This window comes from Apium graveolens, chromosome 5 (assembly GCF_009905375.1).
Source record: "Apium graveolens cultivar Ventura chromosome 5, ASM990537v1, whole genome shotgun sequence".
Classification (NCBI taxonomy): Eukaryota; Viridiplantae; Streptophyta; class Magnoliopsida; order Apiales; family Apiaceae; genus Apium; species Apium graveolens.
The window spans coordinates 292,342,853-292,369,660 of NC_133651.1; the positions used below are offsets into that span (position 1 = coordinate 292,342,853).

Genomic DNA, 26,808 nt, shown 5'->3' on the forward strand with positions numbered 1-26,808 from the left:
ATCAACCAATGACAAATCATTCAAAAGTTTGACAAATCTATCATATAAATCATTCAATGACTCATTAGTCTTTGAGTCAAAGTGTTCATACTCTTGAGTGAGTATTGTCTTCCTGTTCTTCTTAATTGTGTCAGTTCCCTGACACCTTGTTTCCAGAGCATCCCATATCTCCTTAGCAGTCTTGCAGTTGATTACCCTGTTTGACATTACATTATTAATGGCACTATGCAGTAAGTGTCGTACCTTAGCATCCTTAGCAATTGATGCTATATCTTCAGCAGTATAATCACTCTTTTCCTTTGGTACAGTCTTTGCTGCTTCACCTGCAACTGCAACAGCAAGCTTGGTTGGTTTGTGAGGCCCTTCCTTGATTCTATCAAGGTATTCTGGATCTGTTACTTCTAGGAACATGGTCATCCTTACCTTCCATATGGGATATTCAGATGGTCTCAGTATGGGAACTCTGATGGTCTCATACCGACTCTGAATTTGTGTCTTTGGTGGTTCCTCAGTTTTGGTAGGCTTAGTTGGAGTTTCTGTATCAGACATGATTGTGTTTGGATCTTTAGCTGTATGTGTGTTAACAGATAGGCTCTGATACCACTTATTAGGTCACACACACTGTAGAGGGGGTGAATACAGTGTATAATACAATCAAATCGAACTTTAATATCTTAAGTAACAGAAAACAAACTTTATTGAAACAATAAACTCTGTTACAGTATGGAACTGTTACCTCTCAGTGATGAACAAATATCACGAGAGCTGCTAGGGTTACAATGAATAATCTTCTCGAATATGATAACACTTATAGTGTAAACCCTATGTCTGTGTTTATATACTACACAAACAAGATAATTGCTAATTGATATGGAATATAATTCTGCTTCCTAAAATATATCAATCAGATATCTTTTCTTCCAAGTATTCCATTCTTCACGGAACTCCTTCTCCATGCATATCTCTTCTTATATTTATCTTGATCTTCTTTCTTTTAATCAGCTACTGTCCTTATCTGATCGTCCTTCAGTACTTAAGTTCTGATATCTAACTTCTGATGATTATCTCCTGATAATATAAGTACTGATATCCTTAAGTCCTGACTTCCAGTATAAGTACTGATCAACGGTTAAGTACTGATTTGTCCTGTTAAGTAAGATCTGAAATCTAAACATAAATTAGATTAGCCATGACATTATCAAATATATCTAACAGTGAGGACGCGCCCAGGGTCTTAGGACGCGTCCAGTGCCTGGTCTATGTATTCTCAATGGTGATTTTAGGATAAAGCTTGCATGGAGGGGAGTAGTGGAGATTATTTTTACTAATGTATTTGTTGCAGGTACTCTTTGAAGAATTCCCTCCTTGAGACGGTCAAGGAGGGGGATGTCCGTGAAAAGCTTGAAGGCCTCTAGGGGTATGCGTGATGATTGAAGGCATCCTCCTGTATTCAACGGGTGTCCTCGTTGGGGATGCGGGGTTAACATTGATGTGTACTTTGGGAACTCTGTTCTTGTATTCAACGGGTGTCCTCGTTGGAGAACTTTGGAGTCATCCTGCACTTTGCACCCAAAAGCTTGGGATAACCTGTCCTGTTATCTGGTGGGTTATCCTCATTCGGGGGACAGGGATGCGTCTGGCACTTGGGGTGAACCGTGGCTATACCTGCGTCCGTAAATCAAGGGAAATAGCTGTAGCAGAGTGTTATCCTTGCGCAGGGAGATGCACTATCCGTGAAGTCCTGCGATTACGGACGAGCCTTGGTCCTTCGCGGTTGGGTCTCATAGTTGGACATTCCTAAAGCTAGCGGAAGACGGACTTTGGATGGGCTCCTACCGGGCCTAGGAATAAGAAGTCTAAGCCCATTAGATTTCTTGTTCCACAAGAACTACGTCAGGCTTGATCCTTATATAAAGGATACGTAGGCACATTGAGAGGGTAAGAAGTTGAGAGCTGATAAGAGAGCCACCACTTACTCTGATCAATCTCATCCTAAAACAACCACAAACCACCACACACCGCTTGATTTTCCGGTGAAGAACCACCGTCATAGATCTTAATTCCGGCGAGAAACCTCAATCTTTGTTGTTACCAGATTCATCCGTCAACACTATCTATATTGACGTTATAATCTTCGAAACGCAATTACAATTTTTGACATGTGAATGGTTCAAAAAAACTTGCGACGTCGTGGTTTTATTTATTTTTGCACGAAAGACATGCACGCTTTTTCAAAGCAAAAAATTGAGGAATATATGTGCATTTAGGGGTGAGCATCAGTCTGTTTGGGCGGTTTGGAGGGTCCGAACCGAACCAAACCAAAATTAGCAGTTTCTTTAAAATCCAATATGAAACCAAACCGTTATGTGAAAAATCAAATCAAACCAATCCGTTTAAAATGGTTCGGTTCGGTTTAAACCATTTTTTATATAAAACAAAGTTAAAAATTAAATTAACTTTAACTTGTAAATAAGAATCGAAAGTTTGTATCATATTATAGAATTATATTTTTTATTATAATCATATTCAAAAAATATATATAAATTATGACTTCGAGAAATAAAAAAAGGTAGGAAGACGCGAGATGTGATCAATTCTCATGATTTATTATAAAAAGAAAAATAATGAAAATATAACATGTACATAGATATTAACATCTTAGAATAAAATATATTAAAATTAGTTCTTTTATATAATTTAGTTTACACATATGTTATAAATTATAATTTTATTATTAATTGCACATTACTAATATATGTATATTGATTTTTCATTCTCAATATGCGGTTCGGTTCGGCTAATTCGGTCGGTTTGGAGGTAAAAACCAAAACCACACCGAAATAATTCGATTTTTAAAATGTCAATCCGTAACCGAACCAAACCGTTAGTAAACCGTAAAATTCGATTTGGTCGGTCTGGATTGGGCGGTTTCGGTCGGTTTGGCTAATTTATGCTCAGCCCTATGTGCATTAACTCTCTTTTTTCACTTAAAGTAAATAGTTGCTTATTTATTTATTTATTTATTTTATTAATTAAAATTAAGAATATAATTCGAAGGGATAAACAAAATTAATCCATAAAAATATATCATCCAATTAAAAAACAAATACATACTCCATAAATTTAAAAAAAATATTATTTTTATGTCCGAAAAATTAATTCACAAAATGTCTCAATTAACTATTATCATTGTAGACCGTGTCTTTTTGTACTAAACTATAATAATCAAAAATAAGTTTTTTGGAGAAGAAGGGTTTAAATCAAATTTATACTAAATTATAATAAACGGAATAAAGTATAAGTTGATTTAATTTCTTAAGCATACGATGAGAACCGTTAGATCCAAATATTAAAACAATATAAAATACTCAAATTTTCAGGTATGAATCCCGCCAAACACAAATATTCATATTATTATTTTGCAAAACTCAAATTTCTGGGTTCGAATCCCGCCAACGACAAATATTTATATTATTATTTATATATCACCCAAGTTCCAACAATAAATTTGTTATTTATTATTTATAAAAATAATAATAAGGTTATCAATCATATATTATTTGATCTTAACCAAAATAAGATTTTTATTGTAATTATTAATCGTTTGATTAAATCATCAAAGAATATCAGTAGTTAGATATTAGATATATAAATAACAGGTGTTAGAGCATCTCCAATGGAATTGGTTGTCTATAATATAATAATAATTTTGTAAATTACAGAGAATCCAAAAGATATGTTGTTCGAATGATATTCTCTGTAATATTTAGATTTTTTATAATAACAATTATAATAATATTTTACAAAAACATTAGAGAAGGGGTGACTTTGAAATTTAAATTTTAATTTTAATTTATAGTTTAGGTGGACAATTTTGAAAAATGAAGATAGCTGACACAAGATGTATAGAGAATTGTAAAAATTTAGTTAATGAATTGCTTACCTTGAAGTGTCCATTTTTATTCTCATTTTATAAATATGGATTGTCACATCATTTATACACGAGAGTGAGAAGGGTTGGAGATGCTCCTACATTCATACTCCCTCCATCCCTCCCAAATCGGAGGAACAGAGGAAGCAGTATATAATATTCTCTATCTTATATATTCCACTAACAACTTCATAGTAAAAGAAATTCTCTATTTTGTCTCTTTCATGAGCAACGGAAAGTTCGAATCCTTTTGGCAATAATATTTAAAATAGTTTTTATTTAGACTATGTATCAATAGTTCAAGATTCGAATTCTCACAAGTCATAATAATAATATTAAAATTTAGAATTTATATTTTTTTTAGTTACAAATAATATATACGATCGATTAAATAAAAATTATAACTATTAATAACAAATTATATAATTAAGATTATTATTTCTTAAATATACATTCCGATATAAATTACTAATATCAATTATTATAAAATTTAATTAACATAACTAAAACATGATCGTTATCATGTTATATAAATACAATTTAATATATAAAATATATATTTAAAAAAGTCCGTGCAATGCACGATATTAAAGCTAGTATTTATAAATACTATTTTTAAAATCAAATGACAACCTGAACATATGAGGGAAGATCCCCAGAATCTGAAAAATACCCCATTTCTCCTCAACAGTCTGTTTCCCCACTAGAACATTGGGAACCCAGTGATGTAGAGCTTGATTTTGATTCAAAAGAACTGGAGGACCTCCCTGAGACTGAAAAGAATACTTGGAGGAAGAGAGAAAACAAATTAGCTTGTGTCGGGATGAAATCTACTGCAACTGATCTAGAGATTGGGTGGACCATGAAGTACTACGACATGGAGGGAATCTGGGCGTGTCCTCTTAGGATGATGAGGCCTCGTATCTTTAACATTGAAAATTTGAGGATTCCAAGAATGGTTCTAACCCCAAAGCTTATTTCTTTAGGTGTGGGCGCGCCCTTGCACCCCTACATCAAAAAGATCCTGAAATGGTATGATGTTGCCCCATTCAACTGTCTCCAAATTCGTACAAGCTAGCATGGGCTCTATTCATTATGTACCACAACCTTGGGTTGGGCGCGCCCTCTATGAAAGAGTTTAGCTTTTTCTACAGCATCAGGAAATCCATCCCAGGCTACCACTTCTTGGTTGTCAACAAGTGGTTGAACAACAAAGGGTTTAATGAGGGCAAAATCAGCCACAAACGAGATTGGAAGGAGCCATTCTTCTACATCTATGATGTCAAAAGGGCTCGTGTTCGTTTTAACTTAGAGCCAAGTAAGTGAAACATCTAGGACAGTCCTCTCCTGCAGGACGCGTCTTTTCCTTTGTTATTTTTTCCTTTCTCCTTTTTGTAACTCTCATCTCTCTTCCTTAGATAAAAGAACTCAGAAAGAGCTTACAGGAAGAAAGAAAAAGAGAGTTGCGAAGGTGTTGAAGTATGCCGAGAAGCACTTTAATCTTAAGGACATGATCACGGAGGCCAATCTCAAAAAGATTGGGGCTTTGTTTGTAAGGGTTGGCTCCATTTGTAAATACCGTGATTTTTACAATGGAAAACCCGTCCTAACTGCATCTGAGAAAGCTAGAGGGTTAAACGCAACAGAACTTGTCCAACTGGACATCAGTAGACAAGTAGATCTAGAGCAAGGTAAGAATCATTTGGACGCGTCTCTCATTAACGATGCGTCATGCGCACGTTCACCCCTTCTCTTACATGCATAACCTTAATCTAACTTGTAGACGTTTCCCACATCCTACTTATGGCTTTAGACGCATCTTTGCTCTGGGGCACGTCCTCCTCTGTTGTTAGTTTGTCACTTATACCATTCTCATAGTCCATGATATGGGCGTTGTGTCCTCTATCTTGGGCACGTTATATGTTTAGGATGCGTCGTGATCCCATAGATGCACTTTTCATGCCTCTGCACAGCTTCATGCATTTATATATGTTCATATACGTTTTAATTGACATCCATACCTTTATCTTTAAATTATGCTTATGGCGCGTCCTACTATAAGGACACGTCTACCTCATCTGGCTAACATTTTTTCTGTATTCATGTCACAGATATGAAGGGATTCGCGATTGGAGCTTCCAAAAAGTTGAGAGCCAAGAAGCAGGCTCATGCGAAATCTGATCCCAAAGGTAAGGATCCTACGCCTGCTGTGACACCTTCCCCCCACCAAAAATCATCGATACCACAGTATTGGACATCCCTGAGAAGGAGGACGCGCCCTTAAAGCGTCAAAAGACTGTTCCTGACGACCAATCTTTCGTTCTCAAATATCTGGGCGCGTCCTCGGTTGGCAACTTTACTGAGGATGAAGTCAGGGGTTGGACTTTCAGGACTGAGCAACAGATATAGGAGGCAATGGTGAGGGCTGCAGCTGAGCTTCATCTGCACGCCAGGCAAAGTGCTAACATGTCTGCAAGACTCAGGGCGCGTCTTGCTGCCACCGACACTACAAAGAGCCAAGCTGAAGATGAGATAAAATCTCTGGAAAAGTACATTAATCTGCTTGCCCAAGAAAAGGATGCCGAGATCAAACACCTAGAGGAAGAGAAGACGCGTCTTGAGACGGAGAAAGCTGTGTTGGAAGGTAATGTCTCCTCTATGGAGAAAATAATGGAGAGTGTTATCACACTAAATTCCACCATGTAGCTAGAGCTTGACACTCTAAATGATGACAGGCTGCATGGGTGGAAAGAGGAGAAAAAGACAGTCTATCAAAACGGCTTCGCAGCTGGGTTCGAAGAATGGTGCTCTGGGTTTATTACCAATGACCCAGAGTATTCTTTTTCTAAATTCGATACAGACACCCAAACATGGGTAAATGACTTCAGAGTTAGGGCTGCAGATTCCATTAAGAGCAAAATGATCTTTCTAGGCCTGGAGGAAGAGGGCGCGTCCCCGGCACCTTCTCCCCTTAACGTTCAGCCTCCTCCAACTGACACCCAAGACAAGCCTCAGGACGCGCCCCCGACTTAGGACACGTCTTCATTTGATCTATGCAACTTTTTATCAGGACTATCCTAAGGGTGCGGGCCCCTTCAAGCCCTGCAACTTGTAATGACTATTTTTGAACTTGCTCATTTTCATGATATTTCTCCTTAATTTGCCTCTGCATATCTTTTTCTTTATCAACTTTACTCTGTCCCAAGTATGGACGCGTCCTATACGGAGGACGCGTCACCTTTTAAACATCGTTATTCTTTCTACCATAGTATATTAAGCAGGTGTTATTAATGGGCGCGTCCTTTCTATTTGGACGCGCCCATTAATAACATGATATTAATAATTGTCTTATCTGGATAGAATTGTCTGGATAGTGTATTATTATTTTTTTTAACGAGCATGATATCATGATGCACTTGTGCATTCAGATAAGACACAGAGCGTCTGGGGCGCGTCCTTAGTTAGGACGCGTCTTCCCTTTTAATTATGTTTTGTCAAAATTAAAGAAACATAAAACTATCGGAGCATCAACCAAGATAACTTGGGCGCGTCCTTGGGAATAGTGTGCGTTTAGTTCCATTTTCACTTGAGTTTTGTTGTCCCTTTTGACAGTCACTACTTCAATTAACATCCGGGACGCGTCATGCAACTAAGTAAATCAACAAATAAACATCCCTTTGGAAAATTTTCAAAGTTTTTTATTAATAATGCGCTCTGGTGTCAGAAGTGCACCAGTCCCACGGCTACTATGCTTTGTGGGGAATTTATTTGAAAAATGATCTTTCAACTAGTTCTAAGGTAAGTAGTACATGCACTACCCCCTAGGCTAGGAGGAATTTATTTAATTCTAGTCTATAATTTGGGCTTAGCCCTAAGTATATAATAAAAGAGGTATGTAAGGGGCCAAAGCCGCGCCTTACTAATAATACTTTCGGAGATGTTCCGCGTTCCACGCTCGCGGAACTAGCTTCCCTTCCATATCCTCAAGGTGATAAGTCCCTTTCCACAAAATTGCTTTTATCTTATATGGTCCTTCCCAATTAGCTCCAAATACACCATGCTGAGGATTCTTCCTGTTTGGCATCACATTCCTGAGCACCAAATCCCCTATCTTTAGCAACTGCCCTTTTACCTTCTTGTTATAATACCTTGCGGTACGTTGCTGATACGCCGCAAGCCTCAGCTGAGAAATCTCCCTTGTTTCTTCCAAAAGATCCAAATGAAGCCTTTGATTAACCTCTACATCCTCCTCCACATATCGATCTCTGCGAAGCGACCCCGAACCAAATTCTACGGGGACCATAGCTTCGTAGCCGTAAGTCAGCATAAATGGAGTTTTTCCCGTTGTAGATCGTGGAGTAGTATTGCAGGACCACATCACTTTTGGGAGTTCTTCAGGCCAATTTCCTTTACGCTCCTCCAGTTTGGTCTTAAGGGTGTGCTTTATTATTTTATTCACGGCCTCTGTCTGTCCATTACTTTGGGGATGATAGACCGCTGCAAACTCCTTCTTAATTTTCTGGTCCTCACACAATTGTCGCAATTCCTTGTTGTCGAACTGCTTCCCGTTGTCAGAGACAAGTTAGTAAGGAATATCAAACCTACAAACAATGGAGTTGAAAATGAAATCTCTGATTTTCTTTACCGTGATGGTTGCCAACGGCATAGCCTCTGCCCACTTAGTAAAGTAATCAACCGCGACCACCGCATATTTGACATCCCCTTTAGCCTTGGGAAACTCCCCAATAAGATCTATCCCCCATATGACAAATGGCCACGGGCTTATCATAGACGTCAAGAGCGTTGCTGGCATAGATGAGTAGTTCGCAAAACGCTGGGAGCGATCACATGCCCTGATGAAATTTGCAGCATCCTCTTTCATTATAGGCCAATAATATCCTTGGCGCAAAACTTTCATCGCCAACGAGCTACCCCCCGAATGATTGCCACAGATTCCTTCATGCACTTCCCTTAAGATAAAATTTCCTTCTTCTTCGTCAACACATCTAAGCAGCGGCTGATTGAAGCCTCTCTTGTACAGAACTTCGTCGTACACCACATATCTTGCAGCCTAATAGCGGAGTCGACGAGCCTTGAACTTATCCTCGGGGAGGGTTCCCTTGTAAATATAAGCGAGAATGGGCGTCATCCATATTTTCTTGGGAGCCCCATCCACTTGCATAACTTCTATCTTCGGGATACTAGGGATCTTCTGGATTTCAAGGGGTATGGACCCTAACAACACTGCCTCATGTTGTGACCCCATTTTTTCCAGAGCATCCGCGTTGCTGTTCTTCTCCCGCGACACACATTCCAACCTAACTTCTTTGAACATTCCAATCAGGCGTTGTGTGCACCTCAAGTACAATTCCGTTCGCGGGCCTCACGCCATTCACCTGATTCACCACCGGCTCCGAGTCACTCCTCGCAATTAGGTTTCGCACTCCCATTTCCAAAGCGATCTTTAGGCCATTAATCAATACTTCATATTCTGCATCATTATTTGTTGCATAAAACTTAAAATGAACTGTACTCATCAGATGATGGCCTTTCGGAGACACGAGTACTATACCCGCACCTGATCCTCCATTGTTAACTGTCTCATCCACATGCAAGATCCACCAGGGATGTGGGAATTCCTCCAAAGACTCCTCATCATGAGGTGGATGTAGCGGCACTGAAGCCTTGTCATCAACTACAGAGTCAAATTCCAACAAGAAATTAGCTAAGGCTTGCCCTTTAATCGTTGTCCGGGGCATATATTCCAAAACAAACTGTCCCAACTCCACATCCCACTTTAGCATTCTCCCTGATGACTCTGGTTTATAAAGGACTTGCCGTAGCGGGTATGTCGTGCGGACTTCAATTCTATGGGCCTGGAAGTACGGCCGTAACTTTCTTAACACAAGGATCAAGGCATAAACCAGTTTCTCCATACTTGTGTAGTGAGTTTCAGCGTCGTGCAACCACTTGCTCACGTAATACACTGGCGACTACTGTCCATCTTCCTCTCTTACCAGGACTGCACTGATTGAATACTCAGACACCACGAGGTACAGAATTAGAGATTCCCCATCTAACGGTTTCGACAACATGGGAGGATTCCCCAATTGTTCTTTGATCCTTCTAAAAGCTTCTTCACATTCTGGTGTCCATACGAAGTCCTTTCCTGCCAACTTAATGGCTTTGAAGAATTCCTTGCATCTGTCAGACGATTTGGAAATGAATCGATTCAGCGCGGCAATCCTTCCAGTTAAACTCTGCACCTATTTTACATTGGTGGGTGACTTCATATCCAACAATGTTTTGATCTTTGCAGGGTTGACTTCAATTCCCCTATGATTGACGATGAACCCAAGAAACTTGCCTGACTCCACGCCGAACACACACTTTTGTGGGTTCAACTTCATGCGAAACCTCCTTAGAATGTCAAACATTTCCATCAAGTGTTCGATATGGTCATTCGCCTCCTTGGATTTTACCTACATATCATATACATACACCTCCATGGTTCTCCCAATCTGGTTTTTGAACATCATATTCACCAACCGCTGATAGGTTGTGCCAACATTAATCAATCCAAACGGCATTCCTATGTAGCAGTATAGCCCCCTATCGGTGATGAAGGATGTATGCTTTTGGTCGGGACCATACATGGGGATACGATTGTAACACGATTACGCATCCATGAAACTTAGCAAGGCATGCCCTGCCGTCGTGTTAACCAACTGATCAATTCGTGGGAGCGGGAAACTATCCTTTGGACATGCCTTATTGAGATCCGTGAAATCCACACACGTCATCCACTTCCCGTTTGGCTTTTTTACGAGTACTGGATTTGGAAGCCATTCGGGGTAGTAAGATTCTTTGATTAGTCCCACCTCAAACAATCGGTCTACTTCTTCTTTTAATGTTATTGCCCTTTCCCCACTCACTGGGTGACGTTTTTGACGTATGCTCGTATAATTCAGGAGGATATTCAACCAGTGACACATTACTCCTGGGTCAATTCCTACAATATCTGAATGACTCCATGCAAAGACATCGAGATTTGCAATCAGGAAGCGGGTAAGACTTTCTCTTATTTCAGTACTTAGCTGGGATCCCACTTTCAAAACCTTGCTCGGGTCATCTTTATCGACCGCAACAGGTATTGTATCTTTGGCCGACCCTGTTTTTTCGGTGGGCGCAGGGATCCTGGGATCCAAATTAAAATCAAAGTCTCGGGGGTCCTCGACCTTCACTCTCGCATCTGAGGGCGCATCCCCATGAGTGGGAGCATCTACCCCAGGGTAAGGCATGATTTTGTGCTACGCAGGTATGGAGGGCGCGTCCTCATTTGGAGGAGCATCAACCTCAATTTCATTTTTACTTTTCAAGGGCGCGTCCTCTTTTTGAGGAGCATCCACCTTGAGGTTACTTTCGAGACTTTGAAAATCTCACTTCTTCCTTCCCACTTTTCTCCGTTAAACTCCGTCTGCATGATCTCCTCTGCACGGTTCATCACAACTTCTTCCATACTACGGATCCTCGAAACATTTCCCAACGTCAAAACAGAGGTCCCGGTGATATGGGTTCCTTCCTCCTCTGGGCCTTCTACGAAATAGTGGGCATGAACCTCTCCACTTAGTTTTGTATGAATGTCCTACGCATTCTCAAATGAAAGACCCTTTCTCTCGTATCTTCTCCTGTGGAATTCCTTAATAGCTTTGTGATAGCAGTCACGCGACTCGTACTGTGACCCTCTCAGACTGCCCACTCCGTTGGGTGTTGGAAATTTGATCATCAAGTGGTGTATCGAGGTTATCACCCTGAATGCTCTCATCCAAGGTCTTCGTACCAAAACATTGTGTGTGGATTCCTGGTCTAGCACCTTGAAGTCTATCAATTTGGTAACCGAAAGAGCTCCTTCTCCAAGTGTCACAGGGAGTCTAACCGAACCCATAACTCTTATCGCTTCTCCCGTGAAGCCATAGACATGTGCGTCTTCAAAATACATATCACTATCCGAATCCCAGTTTCTTGTACGTGCTGTAATACAGGATGTTTGCATAGCTCCTATTGTCCAAGAAAACTCGATGTACGTTCATTGCCCCAATAAGCATGGTAATCACCAACGCATCGTTATGGGGATGATGCACCCACCTTGATTCTTTTTCCTTGAATGTAATGTCTGCAGACTCTCCCTTAAAGATTTTCGGAGGTCTGTCTTCCAAGCTATGAATGTTGGCGAGCGGGGGATGCCGTGCTTCCCTTGTATTTCTTTCCAATGCTCGATTACTATCACCAACAAAGGGGTGTCCTCCAAAAATTGCCCTAATACTTCCAGCCCTCTGAAACTTAACTTCCGCCATTTTTTCAACACCTTCCACCCATGGGGGTTGTCTTTCATCCTTACCCTTGTCATCGCTTCCTCTGCGTCGTTTCACCTTATCTATCCATTCACCCAGGTACCCAGGCTTGATCAATTCCTCAATTTCATCTTTTAGGTGACGACACTCGTGGGTGTCATGGCCGGTAGACTCATGGTAATCACAATACTTCTTCTTGTCTCTACTCTGCCATGAAGTTAGACAGTCTGGTTTCTTGAAAATTCCTCTATCTTTATTTACCTCAAAGATATGATCAATGAACGCTGCCAGTGGGGTATAATTGCTGACACTCCTCTCATAGTTCGATGGCGGACTCCATTCTCTTCGCGTGTTAACGGTGTTCACCCTATTAGGGCTTCTGGCATTCCGCCGGTAATCTGGGCTCAAGGATTTATCTCTTCTCTAGGCTCGGCCCTTGGAGTTATGGGTGTTGTCATTCTTTTTTGTTTCTGTAAGCCACTGCTCAATCCCTTTGAATGATTCCGCATAACGACACAGGATCATTCCCTTGCAGGTACTTCCAGAAATCTGTCCCCACACGCAGTCTAGCTATAAGAAGTTTTTTCAGCGTTTCATCAGTTGCGCCCCTTACCAAAGTGGATTCTGCATTGAACCTTTTGAAGTATGAGGTCAAACTTTCTCCTTCCTTCTATTTCATATTAGCCAGCGTGGTAACTGGTGGTGTGTACTTTACTGCAGCTTGGAATTGAGTTAGAAACAAAGTTTTCATTTGTTCCCAGGATGTGATCACACCTGGACCAAGTTTCTGGAACCACTGCTGAGCGTCTTCTCTAAAAGTGGCCGCCAGGAGATGATATAGAGCCAAATCAGGTACCTGATACACATCCATCTCAATGTTGAAACGCCCCAGGAATTCCACAGGGTCAGAGTTCCCATGAAAAGGCAAGTCATTGGTTGTGTTCCTGTATCCTTCCAGCAACTGCGCCTCCCTCACAACAGCAGCAATAGGAGAAGGAGCTTGCGCAGTTGCCGTCACTCTTTCTAACACCCCCAGATCTGGGGTCGGGGATCCGGGTCGTTACGGTCTTTCTTCCCACAATATCACTTAACTTAATTAATAATAAATAACCTCATGCTGTGACCCCACACTAACACACACCACAACCCGTTATAGTCTTAGAGATGAAATTGAAATAAGTACAAGTCCTTGAATCCACAATTTAAAAGTTATTACAACCCAAAATGATTACTTGATAAGTTTACAGTTATTTGCCATTATCTACCACAAGTTATAATTATACAATATTTGGTTCCCAAAAGTAGAATGCCTGATCTACCAATAGATCTACCTCTGCAGCTATAGCAGCTACAACATCAACGGAAAGACGCGGGACGCTTCCCACGTGCTTGCGCGGGGTCTACTTGAGTCTGGCCATCTTTCCTAACTGTTTTTGTGTGATGAAGAAATGAAGCAAGAGTGAGCATTACAGCTCGCAAGATAATATATAATGTAAACAATAATGCAAGTATCTAAATGGATAACTTACTGGAAACCTTTATCAAGTGTCAGGTAGATACTTACTGGATATAAGCTTAAAGGAAGATGAAGTTACCAATTACTTCTCTATACTTATAGCATTTTATAAAGCTACTTGAACTACCATTGTTCAAAATATTATAGGTTTCAAAAGGTCATCCCATAGATGAGACCACAAGTTAAGACTTGAATAGATTCAATCTTTGCTATATTATTGAATGAAATGAAGTTACGAGATACTTTATTTAGTCCCGATATATATATCCACATATATATCTTTTATACATTTCCTGGAAACCTCTGTTGTATAAAGTATGAACAGAGTTTGTAACATCCAATGAATTTTGGAAAGGAAAAGAATTTTGGCATAAACCCGATATCTTGCTGATCAGGCAAAGATACCAATAAGTAACCTTTTCTACTAGTAGATGGACGAATTCCCCACTGGTCATCACCCTGGCCGCAAGAGGACCTATGCTGGACTGCCACTCAGCCACTTACGCATTGATGGACTCCCACTGAGCCACTTACACTTTCATGGACGCCCACTGAGCCCATGTTGCTTATGCCGACTCAATAGATGGACTTACTTCCCGAACGTTGGGTAAGTAATCAATTCATTTATCCAAACAACAATCTCATTGCGAATATAAAATACACCACAGAGCCGGATCCCTCAGGTTTTGGGAGAGTATTTAAAGCCCCTTTGAAAGGAAGATCTTAAATATAAAAAATGAGTTTTGGGATCCGCTCTAACTTTTAAAAATCATTTTGAAGACTCGAAACATTTTTAAGAATGTTTGGAGTACTGCTGATTTATTAAAATAAATCAGTCCCAATATATTAGAAAATATATGAATATTATTATTTAAGTAATATTCCCAAAAAGGATAATCTCTATAAAAATAATCGAAGTAGAAGTGTTAAAACTCATACTTGAAATGGGTATTAAATAACCAAAGATATACTTATACGAAAGTACTATCTTTATTTGAATAATCAAAAATAAGTTTGATTATCGAAACATTATTCTTTAATAAAATAAAGAATATTACTTAGTAAATAATCGGAGTCATAAGTCCTCCAATGAATATTCAAAGTAATATTCATTAAATAAAATAAACGGAGTCATATGTACTCGAATGAATATTCAAAATAATATTCATCAATAAAAATAAAGTTATCGAATAAACCTTATTCGGTTAATAGTTTTGAAAACTATAACTATATATATATATATATAATTTACTCGGGAACATCGACTCCCGGTTTTAGAAAATGTTCACCTTTGGGTCCCCTATACTAAGGGTATACGCAACTACTGCTTATCTCTAGCATAGGTATTATGCAACTAATAAGCATTTGAATCAACAGATATATATCAAGATTACGAAACAGACATGCATATATAGCATATCACATGCTCCAATATATCGCAAGATTTGCTAAATAACCATCATGCATCTATCACAAGATAATACATATACATATGTATACATCACAACAACAGTATAACGGGTAGAAAACTTGCCTGAGCGACTGAGGGTGATACAAGGCTTGGGACGAGTCTGGTAACCTATAAACAACATGTAAGTTGGAATTAAACCAAAGTCGCTAATGAATCTATACTTTAACCAATTAGACCCTAACGTTCGCTTTTGCGCTCAACGATTTTCTTAAGTCGCTCGAGTACCCTCGGCTCCACCATTTTTAATAAATTAACCATTAAGAGTTTTAAGGCGATTCTTTCGCGAGTGCCTTACCAACTGCCTAATACACTTTACATAAATGTTTCATACTCCAATTAGTCATTTAAAGTCTTTAACCTATGTTTCAAAGTAAGGCGAGTGGTAATGGTTCGTTCGCGAAACGCCATTACTTAAAACGGTCGTTTCTCCTAAACCGTATATCGGATTTAAACGAACCACATATCAAAACGAAGCTCGTAACATGAACTATCTAATCATGGCAATGATCAAAACCTAACAGTGAGTTCTCGGATCCTGATGTTAAGAGCAAAAATAGTCTAAAGTAAATCGGACATTACAACGACTATGTTTACGCGATTACCAATTTTTATTCTACTCCAAATCAACCACAAACCAACCACAATTCAACCATAAAACCAAACTCCATCCATACCTCACTACAATAGCCCCAAAACCTCAACTTTTTCCAATTTATATTAATCTCAAACATGAACTAAAACTATTCTTAAGTTCTTTAACTAATAACCAAGATTTACAACTCCAAAAACATCACAAAACTAACTATTCTCTACATACACAACAATCAAGCCTCTTATGAACTATAATACTCATGCTAAGATCTTAACATTCAATAACAAAGCTAGGTTAAGAGATTATACCTTCCTTATGAGTAGGAGTAACTAATTAGCTTGGAATCACCCTTGAAAGTCCTTATCCAAGCTTAATCTAAACAAAAACTCAAGAACAAAAATTTAAGTTCTTGAAAAACACTATTCACCCTCTTCTTCCATGAATTTTAGGAAGAGATTGTGAATTAATTTGAAGCTCAAACTTATAGGATAGCTATATCTATGCATAAGGAGTATTAGATAATTACCTCACTAATTAACAAGGCTTGGATCTTGGATTTTGGATTTTTTTTCTTGAAAAAAAAGAGAATGGCCGAGAGCTTTCTTGAAGAAAAGAAGTCAACTTTGTGTTTTTATGATTTTGTGATTTGTTTTGCTTGGTTGCTTGCTTTTGTTTTTGATTTATTACTTTTAACCATGGTAAATTTTGTGTGGTTCTTAATCAACCAACAACACACTTCTCTTTGGTCATGCTTAGGTCATCATGTTATGTCATCCTCCCACACTTGTCCTCTTCTTATTGGTTTGATGACATCATCCTCACTAACCTCTTTGATTAGCTTCTACTTACTTGGCTAATGACCGCTGATCTGTTATACCGTTCGCTTAACTTTCGTTTTCGTTTATCGTTTGAGGGATCATACCCGGGATCTTATTACTTGGGTTTCTTTAACCTTTCTCAATACATTATATTCCTTTTATGATCCTCTCTTATAATCCTTGAATTTAAATCTTTTTTTTCCTGTTACCTTATACTCAATTCTTTCTGTATCTGGTGGATTTTCGGGAAAAATCAAAGTGTTTGAATTTGGATTCTGACGATCTTTACATACCTTTATATATCATATAGAGTGCTAATAAGATCTCAGAATAACAATAAAAGAACTCCTACATAGTGTGACATGAAAAGTTTTCTTATTCAGCAAAAACACTATTCATAAGGATTACAAAAAAAGTTCAAAATTTTGGGGTTATTACACTCTTCCTCCTTCAAGATGGTTGAGCAACCTCTTGAGATCGTTCACATTAAACGTCCCTACTCGAGGAATGGTTTGAACACTAGGTTGTTGGGGTTGCTCTGTGACTTGTTGTGGTTCCCCTTGATTACCCCCCGGGTGTAGCGGTAGATCTCGTCGCCCCTCGCCCTGAGGCTGCGGCTGTGGTATGTTACCATCTCGTCGCCCCTCGCCCCTCGTCCGTAATTGCTAGACTTCACGGATAGTGCATCTCCTTGCGCAAGGATAACACTCCGCTACAGCTATTTCCCTTGATTTATGGACGCAGGTATAGCCACGGTTCACCCCAAGTTCCGGACGCATCCCTGTCCCCCGAATGAGGATAACCCACCAGATAACAGGACATGTGATCCCAAGCTCTTGGGTGCAAAGTGCAGGATGACTCCAAAGTTCTCCAACGAGGACACCCGTTGAATACAAGAACAGAGTTCCCAAACCACACACCAATGTTAACCCCGCATCCCCAATGAGGACACACGTTGAATACAGGAGGATGCCTTCAATCATCAGGCATACCCCTGAAGGCCTTCAAGCTTTTCACGGACATCCCCCTCCTTGACCGTCTCAAGGAGGAAATTCTTCAAAGAGTACCTGTAACAAATACATTAGTAAAAATAATCTCCACTACTCCCCTCCATGCAAGCTTTATCCTAAAATCACCATTGAGAATACATAGACCAGGTACAGGACGCGTCCTAAGACCTGCATAGCCTGCATAGCCTCCTCAAAAACCGTCGCGCACAACATTCCACTACACAGGGTGCGTCCTAGGCAAGACAGGCGCGTCCTCCAGCTGTTATTGCCACAAGACCACGTTTGCCAAGTCCCTTCACCATGGTTGACGCGTCCACATCTACTGGGCGCGTCCTTAGCTAGTAATGCACTCCCATGCTTCACCATCACCTGTCCGTAAAATATCTTCTAACATGTAGACGCGTCCTCCTTTCGTAGACGCGCCCTTACCTTCCATAATGTAATACCGGTCTTGACTGTACTAAATCCGTATTTGACCCGAGTCACTCCAATGCCAAATTTTGGGTATAACAGATAGTAATTTTTTCACGGCTACCTAAGTCGTCTGCCTTCTATTTTTATGTAGTTTCCATTTTCCAGCTACGAGTTTCCCCAATAAGGGTTGTCAAGGCGTTGCCAAATCATATGTGGCATGACACCCTTGGTTGCCAACCTACTTCCTAAAATTGTTAAAATACATATACAAATGCAAAAAGTTTATATTAATAATGCTTTTTTTAGTTTATTAATCATTCACAATTTAATTTAAGGGATCACATAGGCAACAATTAAAAAGGTTGCTAACTATTTAAGTAGAAGGTTGCCAAGTTGATATAAAATTGAGTGAAAATAAAATATTAATATATATGATGATTTGGCAAAGTTGGCAAATAACTTGAAAACCCCTTATTAAAGATGCTATAATTGCTGTTTCTTATGTTTCATACTGTTTTTATGGAGTATAATTCAATATGAATTCATATACATGAGCTTTTTCTGAATAAATACGTAAAATCAGTATGTCTGTGTAAATATAATTTTCAAAATGGATTTCAATATATTGATGGCCTATAGTAACTAGTAGACGTGGTAAACTAGGTCAGATTCTGAAAAATCGAACAAAATTTTATATATGAAATTGGGATCATATCCAATATTTGAATCATATCATTCGATGAGATCCGAAAACCAATTATTTTTTGTCAGACGAAAATTGTTCTGGGTGCTGATATTACTCCAAAAAGAAACAGAATGTTGAAGTCAAGATGAGGAGAATACTGAGAATGCCTTGCTCCAATACACAACCATATTGGAGCTAAATTGTAACACCCCTTTTTTTATAATAAGGAGATATTACTAATAATTTAAAAACGTGCAAATAGAGCACTAATATATTTCTAAATAATAATTAAATAATCTAAAAAATTTCAAAATAATACCAAATCTCCAAAATGTCTAAACCAATTATATAAATGCTGAAACCTCTAAATAATTTATTAAGTCTAGATAATAATAATAATAATAATAATAATAATAATAATAATAATAAAGTCTGAATCTTAATCAATGAAACGGGGTAACTCTCCATCACACAATCTCAGATCCCCCTAAGCACCTGCCAGAAAAAGAATACGGCATAAACCAAACGCCCAGTACGGATTTGGAATACAATTTATAAAACAGGAGATCGGAAATAAATAAATTGGCAGTTTATAATAAAATAATAAGTTTAAAAACAAGTAAGCCTGAATCAACAAATGGTTAGGATATTTCGTACCGAGATCAGAACAGATACATATACACACATCATTAGGGCTACACAAAGGTCAAAAACCGGACCGGACCGGAAACCGGATTTTTTCAGAATTAAGGACAGAGGACCGGACCGGCTCTATCCGGTCTTGAGACCGGACCGGAAAACCCCGGATTAGACCGGGACCGGACCGGTTTGAACCGGTTTAATTAATATTTATATAAAAAATTTATTTACATAATTTTATTTATTTTTTTTAAATTTATATACATTAAAAATTTTGTTACTTGGTATGTCAATAAAAAATTAAAAGTACATATTTTATTATTTTAAAAGTAAATATAAAATCTTAAGAGTATGAATATCAATATTTTATTACATGAATTACGAAATTTAGTAATTTAAAGTGTAGTATCAGTCTATTTTATTATATGAATTTATTATCTATTAACTTGGATCAATAAAATATGATATTGGTGAATATTTAATATTTATATATGATTTTATAAGACATAAATTAAAGATAAAATAATTATATATATGAATTCAGGTCCATTCAGGCCTATACCGGATTTTTTCAAGTCTTGGACCGGACCGGACCGAAGACCGGATTTTTTCAATTATAAGGACCGGAGACCGGACCGGGTATGTTCGGTCCGGTCCAGGTCTTGGATCAATAGACCCGGAACGGTTCGGGTTTCAGGTCCAGACCGGAATTATGTGCAACCCTACACATCATAGGGTACCTACTGCGTGCAACAGAATGGATAACGTGTACGACATATACAACGTCACCATAGATCAAATCATAAATCAAACTCTGGGTGCACCCACGTATCCTGAACATATATCAAATGGCCAAAAGCTCCTCCCAAGAGCTAACCAAAGGATACGCCGTGACCAATCACACTGTCACGGAAGCGTCATGTCAGTGGTGCCACAATGACATGGTTGTAATACCCCTACAGCTCGTTAACTCGGCATACCCTAAATCACACTAAGAGTTCAAAATAAAAATATTCCCGTAAAATTTAAAACCACCTGAGATAAATAATTCCGATTTTCAAAACAAAGGGTGTGATAAATAATTTTTCAAAATCGCAAAAACAAATATTTATAATTTTCCAAATCAATTTTAAAATAATTTTCGAAAGTCAAAACAGTCAGGTCAAATATTTAATGGGATGAGCAGAATACAAAAATGAGTGAATCAAATATATCCAAATGCTAAGAGGAGTAGCGCTAAAAAAGGGATATAATCTGTAACTTAAATATCGCATACTTTAATATTAACGAAATTTGCAAACGATCCGCGGATAATTTCCTGACCCGCTATCTAATAACAAAATCATAACAATTATATTATATAGTTCTACTTATCTAAATAATACTCTTGTTTGTTAACTGTTCGGTGACCTCAATTACTAATACACAACTAATCTGGTACATACGTTAAACAATGATTTATATATTCTTTAAATGAAAACATCTTACATGATTTACAAATCGTTGCTAGTAACTGACCTCATTACTAGATTCATTAATACCATTTTACACGTGCAGGTCTAATGTCACGTAACTTCTTATTAACTTTTTTATTATAATTAATAATGCGTGTGACCCTCTTTTATAGAAATCGGCCGATTTTTCAAAAATCGCCGATAAATCGCTCAATAATCGGTCAAAAATATTGATCCAATTTGATCGATTCCCGATAAATCGCCGATAAATCATCCGATTTTTTAAAAATCGTCCGATAAATCGTAAATCAGTACATCAACTGAATAATTCCGATTTCCGAAATCTGTAACACTGCTCTGGCCTATAATTCTTTTATGCAGTTAAATAATTAGTGACCTATATATTGCATGCCATTCACTCAATGCATGTTATACAAATGGTAGACAGAGACATAACTTAGGTTTTCTAATTGAACATGAAAAAAATAAGTGCTAAGCATTAAATTATTGATATAATATTTATATAAATCATGACCCAACTAGTAATTAAACTACAAATTAATTTACGTAACATAATTGTAATACTAGCACACCTTCGATAAACAAATAACATGTCTGCAACGTTATTGATAAAAGTTACCTGTTTTTATTGAAATCTTGGAAGCAAATACTTCAATTAACGATCCAAAACCTCGATACAGTGCCATGGCTTTCTTTCTCTCTGTGTTTATGAATCGGTCTTTACGTACTTCTCTTGATTCCGGAGTAGGGTTATAAGATTATAAATATGGTTGTTTAGACACCCGGGTATATAAAATAGTGTTATACCTCTTTTCAAATCTAATTTACTAATTTAAATACAAATTTTAATCTATTTAGTTTTTTTATTAGCACTTATAATTATCTAGTCGATACTAGTATTATTCAAATTTTATAGATTATTATTATTATTATTAAAAATAACATATATTACATAAATACTAAAAAAAATATGCTAATTATAGTATATATAATAAAACGAGAAAAAAAAACTGAGATATTTCATCAAACTTGTACACAGATTTAAAACTATATCTGTCGGCAAAATTAGGAGGGGGTGGTCATGAAGCTAGCCAAGAATCAAGAGAAACATAAACAATGTAACAACGAGTAGGGTGAGGGAAGACCATAACTGAAATCCCATAAAGACAGACCCACTGGCATAAATATTGTCAGACCCTCGTCCAAAAGCTTACAAAAATAATAGTACTGTACACAACTAGATATCAAAACTGGCTGTTAGGTTGCAGAATTTGAGGCAAAAGTTGTCAATACAACAGCTTACTGTTTGTCTCCCAATTCCCCAAGTAGCTTCCTACTCAGATGCCATGCATTTACACATTCTGCATTATATGCTTGTGAGTTGTGGGGATACTTAATTATTTCAGAATATCAGAAACAGAAAATATGTCAGGATCACACCATCCAAAGCAAAAACTACAAACTCTAGGTTGTGCTCACATATGTCTGAGTATGAAACCTCTACATAGAGTTTGCATAACGAGTTATGTGAAAGAACTAAGAAGAAGATGAGAACAACTTTGAGAGAACCGGGGAATTAGTTTTTGTGAACTTATTTTTGCAAAATATAAATAAAAGTTGTGTCGGGTGCGATATTCGAGCGTTGCTTAATATCATTAGGATGTTTAAACGATGGAACTATTATCTTTATGAAAAATAAACATAAAGTTATGTACAAGAACTCCGTTTTAACCGCTTGAGCAAGTACACCACTGTCTTAATAATAATTTATAAATATAATAAAAAATAGTATCATAGCAATTTTGAATATTATTTATCAGTTTCAACATGTCTCATAATTGTTCCTTATTATTAAAATAAAAATATATTAATTAAATTACAATTGGAGGGAAGATAAATTAAAGTTGAGAGAATAAATATGTATGAAAAAAGGAGTGAAACAAATTATTTAATAAAAAATGAAATATGACATAAGGCCTTAAAAAGAGACATTTAATGGCTGTCATTATATTTAAAAAGTATCAATAAAATATTGTGGGAGTACTCCTTTACTTGAAGTCCCTCAAATTTTAATTTAAATACGTTTACTCGGTATGAGTACACGACAAAGAGTAAAGTATAAAAAATGACAACATATTCTTGCTATACGCCTCTACTTAACAATTGTTATTTATTTTTTTATCTTATTTTAAAGCACATCTTCGTTCTGTAGTATTTAGTGACAACTTAGACAAACTTTCAAAATATGGATATTGGCTACTAAATATATGCAACTAGACATTATAAGACTCAGGCTAAATATAACTCAATTCCTAATGACATGACCCAAATAGAGCAAACCAGGCTAAACAGCAATACACAATTTGGAAAAGAAGGAAGGTAATGTTTGGCCGCATCACATCTATTATACATCTAATACAGCAATAATGGTTCGCTGAACAAATTTAATCATAAATACAATAATTAATATCCATATAATATATGTTTTAACCATTAATGTTTATTCATTATTTAATCATAAATACAGTAATTAATGAGCAAATTTAATCATAAATACAATAGTTAATATCCATACAATATTTGTTTTAACCATTAATGATCATTCATTATTTAATCATAAATACAGTAATTAACATCCATACATTATTTGTTTTAATCATTAATGCTCATTCATTATTATATAATTAATACAGATTCATTCATGTAATTTTTATTACCTCAATTAAAATATCATTAATATGCAAGTCATTAAAAATAATTTCTTCATAAAATTTACATTTTCTATTAAAAAAAATTAGTATAAAAAATTTAAATGATAACCATTGCATAATAATTCATATAATACATAAGTTATCACATCATTAACTTATTAATATCGATTAGTTGTTGCATACTTAATATATATATATATATATTTATTTATAACTAATTATTATAGAGATACATGCATGCATCATATAATACATAAGCTATCCCATAATTGACTTACTAATATAGATTAATAATTACATACTTAATATATATATATATATATATATTCATTTATAACTAATTATTATAGAAATACATGCACGCATGTATACATACATACATACATACATCCAAACATATGTACGTATGTACGTATATATGTATATATATAATAATTTAGTTAGAGATGTTATATTTTCAGAGCATGTTCTTAATTATCAAAGCAAGACAATAAAAATATTATATTACCCTCAGTTTATTTTTCTATTTGGCATGGCTTAATATTGTCTTATCCTTTTTATTTGCTCCGAAAATTAAAAATCTGATCTTCAAATGAAATTTCCCTTAATTTCCCTTTTAGTTAATGATTCAAATTTTTTTGTCTACAAAAATTGTCCTTATTTTTAACGTAAGTTAAATTCTAAAAACGAGAATACATACATTATTAATTATCAAATTAATAATATAAATAAGTGAATTTTAAATATAAAGTAAAAATAAATATTAATATTAATAGTAATAATTTTAAATTTCATTAAAAAGAAAAAATATTTCATTTTAATAGCAGGTCTTTAAAATATATATATTAAAAATTCTAATAATAATTATTATTATTATTTATATTATAGTAATAATAATTATAATATTATTATTATTATAACAAAATAAATAATATTAATACATGAGAAACTTGAGTACAAATTTTTGTTATTTATAAAAAGTGGTAGTACATTTAAATTATAATAAATTTTATTTTTACAAAATATTATTATTCGTCATTAATTTTAATGATATTATCACAGCCTACCACTGACCTTACCTTTAATAACATAATTGACTGGCATATACCATATTTATCACATTAACACTAATATTTAGATCTACTATAAACATTTGTGAATTAAATATTACAAACAAATGAACTAGATAAACTTATATATTAAATATGATTATGTGCATCACAACCATTTATACCTCCAACTGAATATATATTTATATCTAACCATGTCATACTTTAAGTATTATATTTTTGTATTTACACAAAAATAAATAAATTAAGGGCTTTCATATATATATATATATATATATATATACATATATATATATATAGGGAGTTGCTCAAATGAGAACCCCAATTAAAATGAGAACTGAGATCTAATCTCAGCTATATATTGTATCCTTACATTAAATCTCAACTACCCATTTTGTATTTTATACTTTATTTTTATCTTTAATCTCTCTCATTCAACACAGTGTCTTCACCCACCCCTACCTCACCAGCCCCCACCGGTCTCCGCCGCCAACTAGTGGCCACCATCATCGCCGGAAAAAGCACCGGATCTACGATCTTCTCTCCACCCCTCCCTCCCTTCGCCTCTGCCATCGATCGCCATTACACTACCTTCAACTCTAGCAACACATCTATATTACCTCCGCCATCATCAACACTTTTCTTCAAATCAAGACGGTATGCTCCAATTAAATCGTTGACGATGCTTAGGACGAAAGAGATTGATATGCAGAAATCCTGTAGTGATCGAGACGCCATTAAAGCTCTGCTCGAGCTCTAAACGAAGGCGATTTGCTGATTTACTGTTCAAATCTGAGGATTCTTGGTGATTCAGTTTGATATTCGGTGATTTTTTGGTTGATTGCAATGATTAATGGTATATGACAAACATGTGTGATTGTGGTGTGGTGGTTGTGATAGTTTGATTTAGTGATTTTTTTTATTCTGGTGGTCAGAGCATGGCTGGATAGAGATGCAGTGGGGTGGTTGTGGTGGTTATTTTTATTTTTTTGTGGTGATTTTTAGTTTTTCGATGGTAATTTTAAGTTTAGCGGTGGTGATTTTATATTTTCGGTGGTGATTTTTTTGTAGTCTGGTGGTGATCTTTGATTTGACGGTGGTGAATTTATATTTGCCGGTGGTGATTTTCTGGTGATCGCTGGAGGTAGTGGTGGTCACCGGTGGTGGTGGTCACCGGTGGTGGTGGTGGCCGGAAATGGTGGTTGTCGGTGGTTGGAGGTAATTGTGGGTGGTAAGTAGAAAGAAGAATATGTAAGCTATGATAGTTAGGGAAGATGATAAAATTTAAAATTAATGGTCTAGATTAAAAATATATTTAAATTTTTTTTGTTGAGATTAGATCTCATATCTCACCAAAAAAAGGTTTTCAATGGAGTAAGACCCTATATATACATACATGTATATATATATATAAATACACACACACATATATGTATATATAATATATATACACATATATATATGTATATGTATGTGTGAATTTATGTAAAAAAAACATTTAACTTATGATCTTCATAATTCATAAAATATATGATAATGTTGGTTTATATTGGTATTTTACTGTGTCATTATGGCATGAACGGATAATATTAACTAAAATAAATAATCTTGGTAAAGTTTACATATGAAATACAACCAGAAAGCTCCTAGTATGCCGAGAGACGTGGATTTATTAATATTTTTTGAGAGAGGGGAAAGAGTTACTGAGGTGGGAAATTAAAATTGAAGAATACTAAAATTCAAATAACAATTATAAAACAAAATCTTATGTAAACAAACAACTATATTATGTAAAATTACTAAAATTTCTAAAAAACTTCCATGGATCGTCCTTAATGGTAAAAAACAAGAAATGTCACTACAAGTCTCTACATCAATTGTAGATAAACACTATTGCACCAATGTCTTCACAATAAAAATCTACTCATATACACAAATAAATCCATCATTATTAGGAGGGGGGACAACATGAAATATTATCAACAAGAATAACTAAAATAATATCGATTCGCCCAATTTAGAGCATGCACATGTTATAGAGCTAGTTCTATCATAAATGGCCAAACGCCCATTTTTAGTTTGTGCAGGCCAAACTTGAACAAATAATCATATATTCTCTCGTGTA

The 26,808-nt window shown here is 36.3% G+C and overlaps 1 protein-coding gene across 1 annotated transcript; it reads right to left on the reverse strand.

The window, feature by feature from the left end:
• Nucleotides 1–11,934: 11,934 nt before the first annotated feature.
• Nucleotides 11,935–25,256, reverse strand: LOC141661036 (uncharacterized). The gene is made up of 2 exons (XM_074468017.1): nt 25,146–25,256; nt 11,935–12,489 (listed from the first exon to the last, which is right to left on the reverse strand). Exons 1-2 carry the CDS (start codon nt 25,254–25,256, stop codon nt 11,935–11,937), a joined length of 666 nt encoding a protein of 221 aa, XP_074324118.1.
• Between the last annotated feature and the right edge of the window lie 1,552 nt (nt 25,257–26,808).